The 15,703-nt window shown below is 38.3% G+C and overlaps 1 protein-coding gene across 1 annotated transcript in view; it reads right to left on the bottom strand.

Annotated features, from left to right (window-relative positions):
• Positions 1–15,703, bottom strand: part of WDR47 (WD repeat domain 47) — a 191,736-nt gene that overhangs the window by 14,777 nt on the left and 161,256 nt on the right. The window contains exons 6-9 of the mRNA XM_053693816.1: positions 6,492–6,612; positions 5,909–6,087; positions 5,091–5,351; positions 4,896–4,956 (exon numbers count right to left, since the gene is read on the bottom strand). Coding sequence (XP_053549791.1) covers positions 4,896–4,956; positions 5,091–5,351; positions 5,909–6,087; positions 6,492–6,612 — 622 coding nt within the window. The remainder of the gene's footprint in view (positions 1–4,895; positions 4,957–5,090; positions 5,352–5,908; positions 6,088–6,491; positions 6,613–15,703) is intronic.

The raw sequence follows: 15,703 nt of genomic DNA, 5'->3' as shown, positions 1-15,703 counted from the left end.
TGTACACTAATTTATGTTATTGTACTGTATGCCACTGATCTTATTGTACGTTATTGTACTGTACACTAATTTATGTTATTGTACTGTATGCTACTGATCTTATTGTACGTTATTGTACTGTACACTAATTTATGTTATTGTACTGTATGCCACTGATCTTATTGTACGTTATTGTACTGTACACTAATTTATGTTATTGTACTGTATGCCACTGATCTTATTGTACGTTATTGTACTGTATGCCACTGATCTTATTGTACGTTATTGTACTGTATGCCACTGATCTTATTGTACGTTATTGTACTGTATGCCACTGATCTTATTGTACGTTATTGTACTGTACACTAATTTATGTTATTGTACTGTACACTTATTTATGTTATTGTACTGTATGCCACTGATCTTATTGTATGTTATTGTACTGTATGCCACTGATCTTATTGTACGTTATTGTACTGTATGCCACTGATCTTATTGTACGTTATTGTACTGTACACTAATTTATGTTATTGTACTGTACACTAATTTATGTTATTGTACTGTATGCCACTGATCTTATTGTACGTTATTGTACTGTACACTAATTTATGTTATTGTACTGTATGCCACTGATCTTATTGTACGTTATTGTACTGTACACTAATTTATGTTATTGTACTGTATGCCACTGATCTTATTGTACGTTATTGTACTGTATGCCACTGATCTTATTGTACGTTATTGTACTGTATGCCACTGATCTTATTGTACGTTATTGTACTGTATGCCACTGATCTTATTGTACGTTATTGTACTGTATGCCACTGAACTTATTGTACGTTATTGTACTGTATGCCACTGATCTTATTGTACGTTATTGTACTGTATGCCACTGATCTTATTGTACATTATTGTACTGTATGCCACTGATCTTATTGTACGTTATTGTACTGTACACTTATTTATGTTATTGTACTGTACACTAATTTATGTTATTGTACTGTACACTAATTTATGTTATTGTACTGTACACTAATTTATGTTATTGTACTGTACACTAATTTATGTTATTGTACTGTACACTAATTTATGTTATTGTACTGTACACTAATTTATGTTATTGTACTGTACACTAATTTATGTTATTGTACTGTACACTTATTTATGTTATTGTACTGTAATGCCACTGATCTTATTGTACTGTACACTTATTTATGTTATTGTACTGTACACTAATTTATGTTATTGTACTGTACACTTATGTATGTTATTGTACTGTACACTTATGTATGTTATTGTACTGTACACTAATTTATGTTATTGTACTGTACACTAATTTATGTTATTGTACTGTACACTAATTTATGTTATTGTACTGTACACTAATTTATGTTATTGTACTGTACACTAATTTATGTTATTGTACTGTACACTTATGTATGTTATTGTACTGTACACTTATTTATGTTATTGTACTGTACACTTATTTATGTTATTGTACTGTACACTTATTTATGTTATTGTACTGTACACTAATTTATGTTATTGTACTGTACACTTATTTATGTTATTGTACTGTACACTTATTTATGTTATTGTACTGTACACTAATTTATGTTATTGTACTGTACACTAATTTATGTTATTGTACTGTACACTAATTTATGTTATTGTACTGTACACTTATTTATGTTATTGTACTGTACACTTATTTATGTTATTGTACTGTACACTAATTTATGTTATTGTACTGTACACTTATTTATGTTATTGTACTGTACACTTATTTATGTTATTGTACTGTACACTAATTTATGTTATTGTACTGTACACTAATTTATGTTATTGTACTGTACACTAATTTATGTTATTGTACTGTACACTAATTTATGTTATTGTACTGTACACTAATTTATGTTATTGTACTGTACACTTATTTATGTTATTGTACTGTACACTAATTTATGTTATTGTACTGTACACTAATTTATGTTATTGTACTGTAATGCCACTGATCTTATTGTACTGTACACTTATTTATGTTATTGTACTGTACACTTATTTATGTTATTGTACTGTACACTTATTTATGTTATTGTACTGTACACTAATTTATGTTATTGTACTGTACACTTATTTATGTTATTGTACTGTACACTTATTTATGTTATTGTACTGTACACTTATTTATGTTATTGTACTGTACACTAATTTATGTTATTGTACTGTACACTTATTTATGTTATTGTACTGTACACTTATTTATGTTATTGTACTGTACACTTATTTATGTTATTGTACTGTACACTTATTTATGTTATTGTACTGTACACTTATTTATGTTATTGTACTGTACACTTATTTATGTTATTGTACTGTACACTAATTTATTTTATTGTACTGTACACTAATTTATGTTATTGTACTGTACACTAATTTATGTTATTGTACTGTACACTTATTTATGTTATTGTACTGTAATGCCACTGATCTTATTGTACTGTACACTTATTTATGTTATTGTACTGTAATGCCACTGATCTTATTGTACTGTACACTTATTTATGTTATTGTACTGTACACTTATTTATGTTATTGTACTGTGTGCCACTGATTTTATTGTACGTTATTGTACTGTATGCTACTGATCTTATTGTACATTACTGTACGCCATTGTGTTATTGTACTGTACGCCAGTGTCTTATTGTATGTTATTGTACTGTATGCCACTGATCTTATTGTACATTACTGTACTGTACACTTATTTATGTTATTGTACTGTATGCCACTGATCTTATTGTACATTACTGTACTGTACACTTATTTATGTTATTGTACTGTAATGCCACTGATCTTATTGTACTGTACACTAATTTATGTTATTGTACTGTAATGCCACTGATCTTATTGTACTGTACACTAATTTATGTTATTGTACTGTAATGCCACTGATCTTATTGTACATTACTGTACGTCATTGTGTTATTGTACTGTACGCTAGTGTCTTATTGTATGTTATTGTACTGTATGCCACTGATTTTATTTTACATTATTGTACTGTACACTAATTTATGTTATTGTACTGTGCATTAATTTATGTTATTGTACTGTATGCCACTGATCTTATTGTACGTTATTGTACTGTACACTAATTTATGTTATTGTACTGTACATTAATTTATGTTATTGTACTGTATGCCACTGATCTTATTGTACGTTATTGTACTGTACACTTATTTATGTTATTGTACTGTATGCCACTGATCTTATTGTACATTACTGTACGCCATTGTGTTATTGTACTGTACGCCAGTGTCTTATTGTATGTTATTGTACTGTATGCCACTGATTTTATTTTACATTATTGTACTGTACACTAATTTATGTTATTGTACTGTACACTAATTTATGTTATTGTACTGTACACTAATTTATGTTATTGTACTGTACACTAATTTATGTTATTGTACTGTACACTAATTTATGTTATTGTACTGTACACTAATTTATGTTATTGTACTGTACGCCATTGTGTTATTGTACTGTACACTAATTTATGTTATTGTACTGTACACTAATTTATGTTATTGTACTGTATGCCACTGATCTTATTGTACATTATTGTACTGTATGCCACTGATCTTATTGTACTGTACACTAATTTATGTTATTGTACTGTACGCCACTGATCTTATTGTACATTATTGTACTGTATGCCACTGATCTTATTGTACTGTACACTAATTTATGTTATTGTACTGTACGCCACTGATCTTATTGTACATTATTGTACTGTATGCCACTGATCTTATTGTACTGTACACTAATTTATGTTATTGTACTGTATGCCACTGATCTTATTGTACATTATTGTACTGTATGCCACTGATCTTATTGTACTGTACACTAATTTATGTTATTGTACTGTATGCCACTGATCTTATTGTACATTATTGTACTGTATGCCACTGATCTTATTGTACTGTACACTAATTTATGTTATTGTACTGTACGCCACTGATCTTATTGTACATTATTGTACTGTACGCCACTGATCTTATTGTACATTATTGTACTGTATGCCACTGATCTTATTGTACTGTACACTAATTTATGTTATTGTACTGTATGCCACTGATCTTATTGTACTGTACACTAATTTATGTTATTGTACTGTATGCCACTGATCTTATTGTACATTATTGTACTGTATGCCACTGATCTTATTGTACTGTACACTAATTTATGTTATTGTACTGTACGCCACTGATCTTATTGTACATTATTGTACTGTATGCCACTGTTCTTATTGTACTGTACACTAATTTATGTTATTGTACTGTACGCCACTGATCTTATTGTACATTATTGTACTGTATGCCACTGATCTTATTGTACTGTACACTAATTTATGTTATTGTACTGTATGCCACTGATCTTATTGTACATTATTGTACTGTATGCCACTGATCTTATTGTACTGTACACTAATTTATGTTATTGTACTGTACGCCACTGATCTTATTGTACTGTACACTAATTTATGTTATTGTACTGTATGCCACTGATCTTATTGTACTGTACACTAATTTATGTTATTGTACTGTACGCCACTGATCTTATATGTTATTGTACTGTACGCCATTGTGTTATTGCACTGTACAACAACGTTGCTTATTGTATGTTACAGCACTGTGTGTTACGGTACTGTATGCCACATTATCTTATTGTATGTTATTTTACTTTAAGGACGTTGCCAATAGTTCTGGGATAAATGTATTTGTGGCTGAACTAGTTTATTGTACATACTTATTTGCCACAAACAACAGGGCTGTAGCAGGGTGTGTATGTTTTAGTTTGCTGTTGTCAGATGTAACACTACACATTAGTGAGAGAGAGTGCTAAAAAGGTTTTACCTCTGAACTTTTCCTGGCCCCAATGCCAGCGGTTTCTTCAAGGTGCGGCTGGTCTTTATTACTGTGAAAGAAAAAAAGACAAATAATACTCAGTAACGAGCAGCACCTGTGCTTGATTGCATGAAGGTTGTAACTTATTAATGACTTTTAGGCAAATTAGAGGAGCCCACAGGACATTTGCCATCATTAACTCACTTTATACTTCCGTACACTGGAGACTCCTCAGGTACAGGAATGGGGTTGGTGACTACCCGTTTCCTTGGGGTGCTGGTATTTATGCTCTGGCCATCAGGTGGGTGGCTGCCCCTATGGAATGAAGCTGCACCTGGAGGTGTGTGGCCATTAGTGATGGGGGTGCTGCCATCTTTGGGACCATTGTGTGGTTTGCTTTTTATCTGGGCTTCATCACCAAGTGGATCAATCCCCACGTTCAGTTCTTCCAGCTTAATGATGGACCTAAAAGTACAAGTGACAGAAATTACCCACCATGTGTGTCCTGCCCATCATATAGTAGGAAACGTGATGTTAAACATACACAGCTGAAGGTTAATGAAACCACCTGAAATCCAACGCAATAGTATATAAGCACTAAACCTGCTTATACTTAGAAACATTATCAGCATAATACATTCATATAAAACAGAAGAAGAAGGGAAAACACATCAAATGAATATAGCGCCTTAATAGCTACAGGAGGAGGTACTTACTCAGCTGTGGTGACCAATTCCTGCTCCATGCTGGAGTAATATGTAACCTAAATAATACAACGGAGCCCTAGCAACTATAAAGGAGCATACAAAGGGATTAATGAGGCACCGCCCACTAGCTGCAGCTAGTGGTCTGGGACAGAGAACGTAGGTTAGAAAAAAACATTTCTTGGAGAGGTTTTTCATACGGTGCTAATCTTGATACATGATCCAGCTCCAGTTAGTGTTGTTAAAGGAGTTGGTGAAGTTGGCAAGCTGCGTTTTGCACCACACAATAATGGTAATGCGCTTGGGCATTAAACGTACCTGTTCAGGAACTGCTCAGTGAGGTTCTGCGGTTGCTCTGCCTCCTCGGTCTGATTCACACCGCCCTCTACTAACATCTGCTGGTACAGCTGCCTCTGCTGCTCCTTCTGCTCCAGGTGCTGCTGGTACCGCAGCTTCTGTCTGTAATACTCCTCAAACTGCTCCGTGGAATCCCGCATCTGCAGAACGTCAGTAAAAGGTTTGTGGTGTGCAATACGGCGCTGCCAGCAGTACATATCAGTAGAAGCTATGCTGGTCTGTAATGTGATGTCACCCAGATTACATGAGCACGACTGCAGCCCAGGCACATCTGATCGTGCTAAATCATACAAGACATGAATAATACATTTCTCACATTCACCAGCTAATTTGCCTCCCAAACTATAGCTTCATATAGTCTAATGGTGACTAAGTATTGTGTGACTTTCACAGACTGTCCATTTTATACCTCCCAGATACCAGTTTGATTTCTATTCAAAACAGCTCAATCTCTCGTATTGTACCTCTGTAAGTTCTGCTTTTAAATAAACCAATGAAATAGCAGTATTATTTTATTAAGCACTTTTTGCAGACAAATGATAACCTGGTTCCTCTCTGGTTTGCACGGCTCGTCGTTTGGCGCCTCTGTCTGTGAATCACTCTCTGGGTTTAAGCAGAGTGTCTCACTGCTGTTTGGGAGGTCTCTTTCCTGGGGCGTATCACTCCTGTAGGGACAACATAAGATTACAGTATTATATAGTATTATGACATGTTCAGTACCCCCGCTGAGAGTCACACTGAATACGAAATATGTCTACTATTATATATAGCACCATTTATTTGGCTTTTACCCATAACAAGTCAGCTTCTATTAAGACATAGAAATTATTTGCACCTGTTTATTGACATTAAAGAACTTCTTCATTACAATCTATAATCATTTTATACAGCAGTTATGATGCCTTTTACACAATTACAAAACAAGAAACGCACAACAAGGAACGGATAGGTTAGTGCCCATTTGGGGCGTAACTTCTTTAGCCTAATTGTCCCTTTTACAAAGAAAACCTTTCTATTATCCAGAGAACAAAGGATCTGTACATTATAACCCAAGATGTGTTTCAGCCTGTATGGGACTTGTCAGTGTGTGTGTGTGTGGGGGGGTAATAAAAGTGGACTAGAAGGCTGACGACCACACAAGGCAAACTATCATAGCTTTGTACATTCCTAGGTAAGCACTTCTTTCTCCTGGTTTTGTATGCAAATAACACTTAGCGATTTTGACTGACATGTACGTCTTGGATTAGCTGTGTAAAACGTTTATCCAGAGGGGAACTTCCTTGCATTGCTGATTTGTGCTTCTGAATGGAATCACCCTGATGCTACAGGTTCATTCTAATTTGGGAAAGACACAAAACGAGCAAGAGGCTGTACCAAGGGTAAGTGCTATACCATAGAGCAATGTACTACATAACTGTACCCAGCTGAGAGACTCTTTCTACCCATCGTACATAACAGCCTCAGCTGTAGAAGAAGGGGGGGGGCCGCAGTCTACATAGTAACAGTAGAAGGGGTATGGCAGCTTTATGGTATTAGTTTTAATAGAGTGTTCCAAGGTCTTTACCCCACTGATATATATCTGTGTGCTAAATATATGACTTACCAGTGCCTGATCATGTAGTAGTTTTTTTATGTATAATGCAGGGCCTATTTTCGTGCCTCAGATGCGCAGTTAGTTTTATCAGCAAGCAGCAAGCTCTAACTTCTGAGGGCCCTGGTGTATGTTTTGGGCCAAATCAAAACTTTTACCCCACATTTTCAATCCCTGAGGGCAGGTAAGGCCACAGCAGGGCTGTGGCAAGGTGCTGAGAGTGTTTTTTTCCGGATCTGGGCCTATTTTCGATCCGGTTTGGAAATTAAGGGTTAATTGTTAAAAAAAATTGTGGTGCAATCTTAACTACCTATATTGTGTCTACATACAAAATTTTGAAAAATTTGGTGCATGTTTAGACTGTTTTGCAGAACGTGTATGCTTTTTTCTCTTGTTAAGTGTAGTCAGTCCACGGGTCATCCATTACTTATGGGATTATATCTCTTCCCCAACAGGAAGTTGCAAGAGGATCACCCAAGCAGATCTGCTATATAGCTCCTCCCCTCACATGTCATATCCAGTCATTCTCTTGCAAGCTAACTAAAGATAGGTTGTTGTGAGAGCTCTGTGGTGTTTTTAAACTTAGTTTATTTCTTCAATCAAAAGTTTGTTATTTTAAATGGCACCGGAGTGTGCTGTTTATTCTCAGGCAGCATTAGAAGAAGAATCTGCCTGCGTTTTCTATGATATTAGCAGACGTAACCAAGATCCACTGGCTGTTCTCGCACATTCTGAGGAGTGAGGTAACTTCAGAAAAGGGGAATAGCATGCAGGGCCCCCCTGCAAATGAGGTATGTGCAGTAAATTATTTTTCTAAGCAATGGAATTGACTGAGAAATTACTGCTGATACCAATGTAATGTAATGTAAGTACAGCCTTAAATGCAGTGGTAGCGACTGGTATTAGGCTGATGAGTGTGTGTACACTGAAGTATTTTTCTAGGGAATGGAATTTGACTCAGAAAAACAGAATTTATGCTTACCTGATAAATTACTTTCTCCAACGGTGTGTCCGGTCCACGGCGTCATCCTTACTTGTGGGATATTCTCTTCCCCAACAGGAAATGGCAAAGAGTCCCAGCAAAGCTGGTCACATGATCCCTCCTAGGCTCCGCCCACCCCAGTCATTCGACCGACGGACAGGAGGAAATATATATAGGAGAAACCATATGATACCGTGGTGACTGTAGTTAGAGAAAATAATTCATCAGACCTGATTAAAAAACCAGGGCGGGCCGTGGACCGGACACACCGTTGGAGAAAGTAATTTATCAGGTAAGCATAAATTCTGTTTTCTCCAACATTGGTGTGTCCGGTCCACGGCGTCATCCTTACTTGTGGGAACCAATACCAAAGCTTTAGGACACGGATGAAGGGAGGGAGCAAATCAGGTCACCTAAATGGAAGGCACCACGGCTTGCAAAACCTTTCTCCCAAAAATAGCCTCCAAAGAAGCAAAAGTATCAAATTTGTAAAATTTGGCAAAAGTGTGAAGACCAAGTCGCTGCCTTACATATCTGGTCAACAGAAGCCTCGTTCTTGAAGGCCCATGTGGAAGCCACAGCCCTAGTGGAGTGAGCTGTGATTCTTTCAGGAGGCTGCCGTCCGGCAGTCTCGTAAGCCAATCGGATAATGCTTTTAAGCCAAAAGGAAAGAGAGGTAGAAGTCGCTTTTTGACCTCTCCTTTTACCAGAATAAACAACAAACAAGGAAGATGTTTGTCTGAAATCTTTAGTAGCCTCTAAATAGAATTTTAGAGCACGGACTACGTCCAAATTGTGTAACAAACGTTCCTTCTTTGAAACTGGATTCGGACACAAAGAAGGTACAACTATCTCCTGGTTAATATTTTTGTTGGAAACAACTTTCGGAAGAAAAACCAGGCTTAGTACGCAAAACCACCTTATCTGCATGGAACACCAGATAGGGCGGAGAACACTGCAGAGCAGATAACTCTGAAACTCTTCTAGCAGAAGAAATTGCAACTAAAAACAAAACTTTCCAAGATAGTAACTTAATATCTATGGAATGTAAAGGTTCAAACGGAACCCCTTGAAGAACTGAAAGAACTAGATTTAGACTCCAGGGAGGAGTCAAAGGTCTGTAAACAGGCTTGATCCTAACCAGAGCCTGAACAAATGCTTGAACATCTGGCACGGCTGCCAGTCTTTTGTGAAGTAAAACAGATAAAGCAGAGATCTGTCCCTTTAGAGAACTTGCAGATAATCCTTTCTCCAAACCTTCTTGTAGAAAGGATAGAATCTTAGGAATTTTTATCTTGTTCCATGGGAATCCTTTAGATTCACACCAACAGATATATTTTTTCCATATTTTATGGTAAATTTTTCTAGTTACAGGCTTTCTAGCCTGAATCAGAGTATCTATTACAGAATCTGAAAACCCACGCTTTGATAAAATCAAGCGTTCAATCTCCAAGCCGTCAGTTGGAGGGAAACCAGATTCGGATGTTCGAATGGACCCTGAACAAGAAGGTCCTGTCTCAAAGGTAGCTTCCATGGTGGAGCCGATGACATATTCACCAGGTCTGCATACCAAGTCCTGCGTGGCCACGCAGGAGCTATCAAGATCACTGAGGCCCTCTCCTGATTGATCCTGGCTACCAGCCTGGGAATGAGAGGAAACGGTGGGAATACATAAGCTAGGTTGAAGGTCCAAGGTGCTACTAGTGCATCTACTAGAGTCGCCTTGGGATCCCTGGATCTGGACCCATAGCAAGGAACCTTGAAGTTCTGACGAGACGCCATCAGATCCATGTCTGGAATGCCCCATAATTGAGTTATTTGGGCAAAGATTTCCGGATGGAGTTCCCACTCCCCCGGATGGAATGTCTGACGACTCAGAAAATCCGCTTCCCAATTTTCCACTCCTGGGATGTGGATCGCAGACAAGTGGCAGGAGTGATCCTCTGCCCATTGAATTATCTTGGTCACTTCTTTCATCGCCAGGGAACTCCTTGTTCCCCCCTGGTGATTGATATGTGCAACGGTCGTCATGTTGTCTGACTGAAACCTTATGAATTTGGCCTTTGCTAGTTGAGGCCAAGCTCTGAGAGCATTGAATATCGCTCTCAGTTCCAGAATGTTTATCGGGAGAAGAGACTCTTCCCGAGACCATAGACCCTGAGTTTCAGGGATTTCCAGACCGCGCCCCAGCCCACTAGACTGGCGTCGGTCGTGACAATGACCCACTCTGGTCTGCGGAAGCTCATTCCCTGTGACAGATTGTCCAGGGTCAGCCACCAACGGAGTGAATCTCTGGTCTTTTGATCTACTTGAATCATCGGAGACAAGTCTGTATAATCCCCATTCCACTGTCTGAGCATGCACAGTTGTAATGGTCTTAGATGAATTCGTGCAAAAGGAACTATGTCCATTGTTGCAACCATCAATCCTATTACTTCCATGCACTGCGCTATGGAAGGACGAGGAACAGAATGAAGTACTTGACAAGAGCTTAGAAGTTTTGATTTTCTGACCTCTGTCAGAAAAATCCTCATTTCTAAGGAATCTATTATTGTTCCCAAGAAGGGAACTCTTGTTGACGGAGACAGAGAACTTTTTTCTTTGTTCACCTTCCATCCGTGAGATTTGAGAAAGGCTAGTACGATGTCCGTATGAGCCTTTGCTTTTGACAGGGACGACGCTTGAATCAGGATGTCGTCCAAGTAAGGTACTACTGCAATGCCCCTTGGTCTTAGAACCGCTAGAAGGGACCCTAGTACCTTTGTGAAAATCCTTGGAGCAGTGGCTAATCCGAATGGAAGTGCCACAAACTGGTAATGCTTGTCCAGAAAAGCGAACCTTAGGAACTGATGATGTTCCTTGTGGATAGGAATATGTAGATACGCATCCTTTAAATCCACGGTAGTCATAAATTGATTTTCCTGGATAGTAGGTAGGATCGTTCGAATAGTTTCCATTTTGAACGATGGTACCCTGAGAAATTTGTTTAGGATCTTCAGATCCAAAATTGGTCTGAATGTTCCCTCTTTTTTGGGAACTATGAACAGATTGGAATAAAATCCCATTCCTTGTTCTCTTAATGGAACTGGATGTATCACTCCCATCTTTAACAGGTCTTCTACACAATGTAAGAATGCCTGTCTCTTTATTTGGTTTGAAGATAATTGAGACCTGTGGAACCTTCCCCTTGGGGGTAGTTCCTTGAATTCCAGGAGATAACCTTGAGAAACTATTTCTAGCGCCCAAGGATCCTGAACATCTCTTGCCCAAGCCTGAGCAAAGAGAGAAAGTCTGCCCCCCACTAGATCCGGTCCCGGATCGGGGGCTATCCCTTCATGCTGTTTTGGTAGCAGTGGAAGGCTTCTTGGCCTGCTTACCCTTGTTCCAGCCTTGCATTGGTTTCCAGGCTGGTTTGGGTTGTGAAGTATTACCCTCTTGCTTAGAGGATGCAGAATTAGAGGCTGGTCCGTTTCTGCGAAAGGGACGAAAATTAGGCTTATTTTTAGCCTTAAAAGACCTATCCTGTGGGAGGGCGTGGCCCTTTCCCACAGTGATGTCTGAAATAATCTCTTTCAAATCAGGTCCAAATAATGTTTTACCTTTGAAAGGAATGTTAAGCAATTTTGTCTTGGAAGACACATCCGCTGACCAAGACTTTAGCCAAAGCGCTCTGCGCGCCACAATAGCAAACCCTGAATTTTTCGCCGCTAATCTAGCTAATTGCAAAGCGGCATCTAAAACAAAAGAGTTAGCCAATTTAAGTGCTTGAACTCTGTCCATAACCTCCTCATACGAAGATTCTTTACTGAGCGACTTTTCTAGTTCCTCGAACCAGAAACACGCTGCCGTAGTGACAGGAACAATGCATGAAATTGGTTGTAGAAGGTAACCTTGCTGTACAAAAATCTTTTTAAGCAAACCCTCTAATTTTTTATCCATAGGATCTTTGAAAGCACAACTATCTTCGATAGGAATAGTAGTGCGTTTGTTTAGAGTAGAAACCGCCCCCTCGACCTTGGGGACTGTCTGCCATAAGTCCTTTCTGGGGTCGACTATAGGAAATAATTTCTTAAATATAGGGGGGGGAACAAAAGGTATGCCGGGCCTTTCCCACTCTTTATTTACTATGTCCGCCACCCGCTTGGGTATAGGAAAAGCGTCGGGGGGCACCGGAACCTCTAGGAACTTGTCCATCTTACATAATTTCTCTGGAATGACCAAATTGTCACAATCATCCAGAGTAGATAACACCTCCTTAAGCAGTGCGCGGAGATGTTCTAATTTAAATTTAAATGTCACAACATCAGGTTCAGCTTGATGAGAAATTTTTCCTGAATCTGAGATTTCTCCATCAGACAAAACCTCCCTCATGGCCCCTTGAGATTGGTGTGAAGGTATGTCAGAACAGTTATCATCAGCGTCCTCTTGCTCTTCAGTGTTTAAAACAGAGCAATTGCGCTTTCTCTGATAAGTAGGCATTTTGGATAAAAGATTTGCTATGGAGTTATCCATTACAGCCGTTAATTGTTGCATGGTAATAAGTATTGGCGCACTAGATGTACTAGGGGCCTCCTGTGTGGGCAAAACTGGTGTAGACACAGTAGGGGATGATGTAGTATCATGTTTACTCCCCTCATTTGAGGAATCATCTTGGGCAATATCATTATCTGTGGCATTACTGTCCTTACTTTGTTTGGACACTATGGCACAATTATCACATAAATTTAAATGGGGAGACACATTGGCTTTCATACATATAGAACATAGCTTATCTGATGGTACAGACATGTTAAACAGGCTTAAACTTGTCAACAAAGCACAAAAAACGTTTTAAAATAAAACCGTTACTGTCACTTTAAATTTCAAACTGAAAACACTTTATTACTGAATATGTGAAAAAGTATGAAGGAATTGTTCAAAAATCACCAAAATTTCACCACAGTGTCTTAAAGCATTAAAAGTATTGCACACCAAATTTCAGAGCTTTAACCCTTAAAATAACGGAACCGGAGCCGTTTTCAAATTTAACCCCTATACAGTCCCAGCTATATGCTTTGCTGAGACCCAACCAAGCCCAGAGGGGAATACGATACCAAATGACGCCTTCTAGAAGCTTTTTTAGTGATTCTTAGATCCTCACACATGCATCTGCATGCCTTGCTCTCCAAAAACAACTGCGCAGTAATGGCGCGAAAATGAGGCTCAGTCTATAACTAGAAAGGCCCCCAGACTAAAAAAGGTGTCCAACACAGTGCCTGCCATTTTTTAAACGTTCCCCAAGATTATAATGCCAATTATTAGCTAGAATCTGCATAATATGCCCCAATAAAGCAATCGTTTTAGCCCATAAAAATGTCTACCAGTTTTTAAGCCCTTTTTTAAGCCCTTTATTCTTTTATGTTTGACTAAGAAAATGGCTTACCGGTCCCCATGAGGGGAAATGACAGCCTTCCAGCATTACATGGTCTTGTTAGAAATATGGCTAGTCATACCTTAAGCAGAAAAGTCTGCTAACTGTTTCCCCCAACTGAAGTTACTTCATCTCAACAGTCCTGTGTGGAAACAGCAATCGATTTTAGTTACTGTCTGCTAAAATCATCTTCCTCTTACAAACAGAAATCTTCATCCTTTTCTGTTTCAGAGTAAATAGTACATACCAGCACTATTTTAAAATAACAAACACTTGATAGAAGAATAAAAACTACATTTAAACACCAAAAAACTCTTAACCATCTCCGTGGAGATGTTGCCTGTGCAACGGCAAAGAGAATGACTGGGGTGGGCGGAGCCTAGGAGGGATCATGTGACCAGCTTTGCTGGGACTCTTTGCCATTTCCTGTTGGGGAAGAGAATATCCCACAAGTAAGGATGACGCCGTGGACCGGACACACCAATGTTGGAGAAATACTGTTAATACTGAAGTAATGTGTGAGCCTTAACTGCAGTAAAAGCGACTGGTAGCAGGCTTATTAATAACACTTCATAACTTTTAAAATGTATGTTCAAAACGTTTACTGGCATGTTAATCGTTTTTTGTGAGGTACTTGGTGATAAAACTTATTGGGGCATGATTTTTACCACATGGCTAACTTTTGTTTCTGCATAGAAACAGTTAACTGAGCTTCCCCACTGTGTAATATGAGTGGGAGGGGCCTATTTTAGCGCTTTTTGAGCAGTAAAAATTCAGTCACAATCTTCCTACTTCATCCTCCATGATCCAGGACGTCTCTAGAGAGCTCAGGGGTCTTCAAAATTCATTTTGAGGGAGGTAATCAGTCACAGCAGACCTGTGACAGTGTGTTTGACTGTGATAAAAACGTTAATTATTAAATTGTTATCCGTTTTTGTGTATTAAGGGGTTAATCATCCATTTGCTGGTGGGTGCAATCCTTTGCTAACTTAATACATTTACTGTGAAAATTTGGTTGCTATAACTAATTTGGTTCATTGTTATTTCAACTGTGACAGCTTTTTGTGCTTCTTAAAGGCACAGTAGCGTTTTTTATATTGCTTGTAAATTTATTTGAAAAGTATTTCCAAGCTTGCTAGTCTCATTGCTAGTCTGTTTAAACATGTCTGACACAGATGAATCTCTTTGTTCACTATGTTTAAAGGCCAATGTGGAGCCCAATAGAAATTTGTGTACTAATTGCATTGATGTTACTTTAAATAAAAGTCAATCTTTACATGTAAAGAAATTATCACCAGACAACGAGGGGGAAGTTATGCCGACTAACTCTCCTCACGTGTCAGTACCTTCGCCTCCCGCTCAGGAGGTGCGTGATTTTGAGGCGCCAAGTACATCAGGGAGGCCCTTACAAATCACTTTGCAAGACATGGCTACTGTTATGACAGAAGTATTATCTAAATTGCCAGAATTAAGAGGCAAGCGTGATAGCTCTGGGTTAAGGACAGAGCGCGCTGATGATGTGAGAGCCATGTCCGATACTGCGTCACAATTTGCAGAACATGAAGACGGAGAGCTTCATTCTGTGGGTGACGGATCTGATCCAGGGAGACTGGATTCAGAGATTTCTAATTTTAAATTTAAGCTTGAGAACCTCCGCATATTGCTAGGGGAGGTATTAGCGGCTTTGAATGATTGTAACACGGTTGCAATTCCAGAAAAATTATGTAGGTTGGATAGATACTATACCTAAAAGGCTTACAGAGATTATTAGTA

This window comes from Bombina bombina, chromosome 10 (genome assembly GCF_027579735.1).
Source record: "Bombina bombina isolate aBomBom1 chromosome 10, aBomBom1.pri, whole genome shotgun sequence".
Taxonomy (NCBI): domain Eukaryota; kingdom Metazoa; phylum Chordata; class Amphibia; order Anura; family Bombinatoridae; genus Bombina; species Bombina bombina.
Note: the sequence above shows the minus strand (reverse complement) of the source record. Positions and strands in the feature narration are given on the sequence as shown.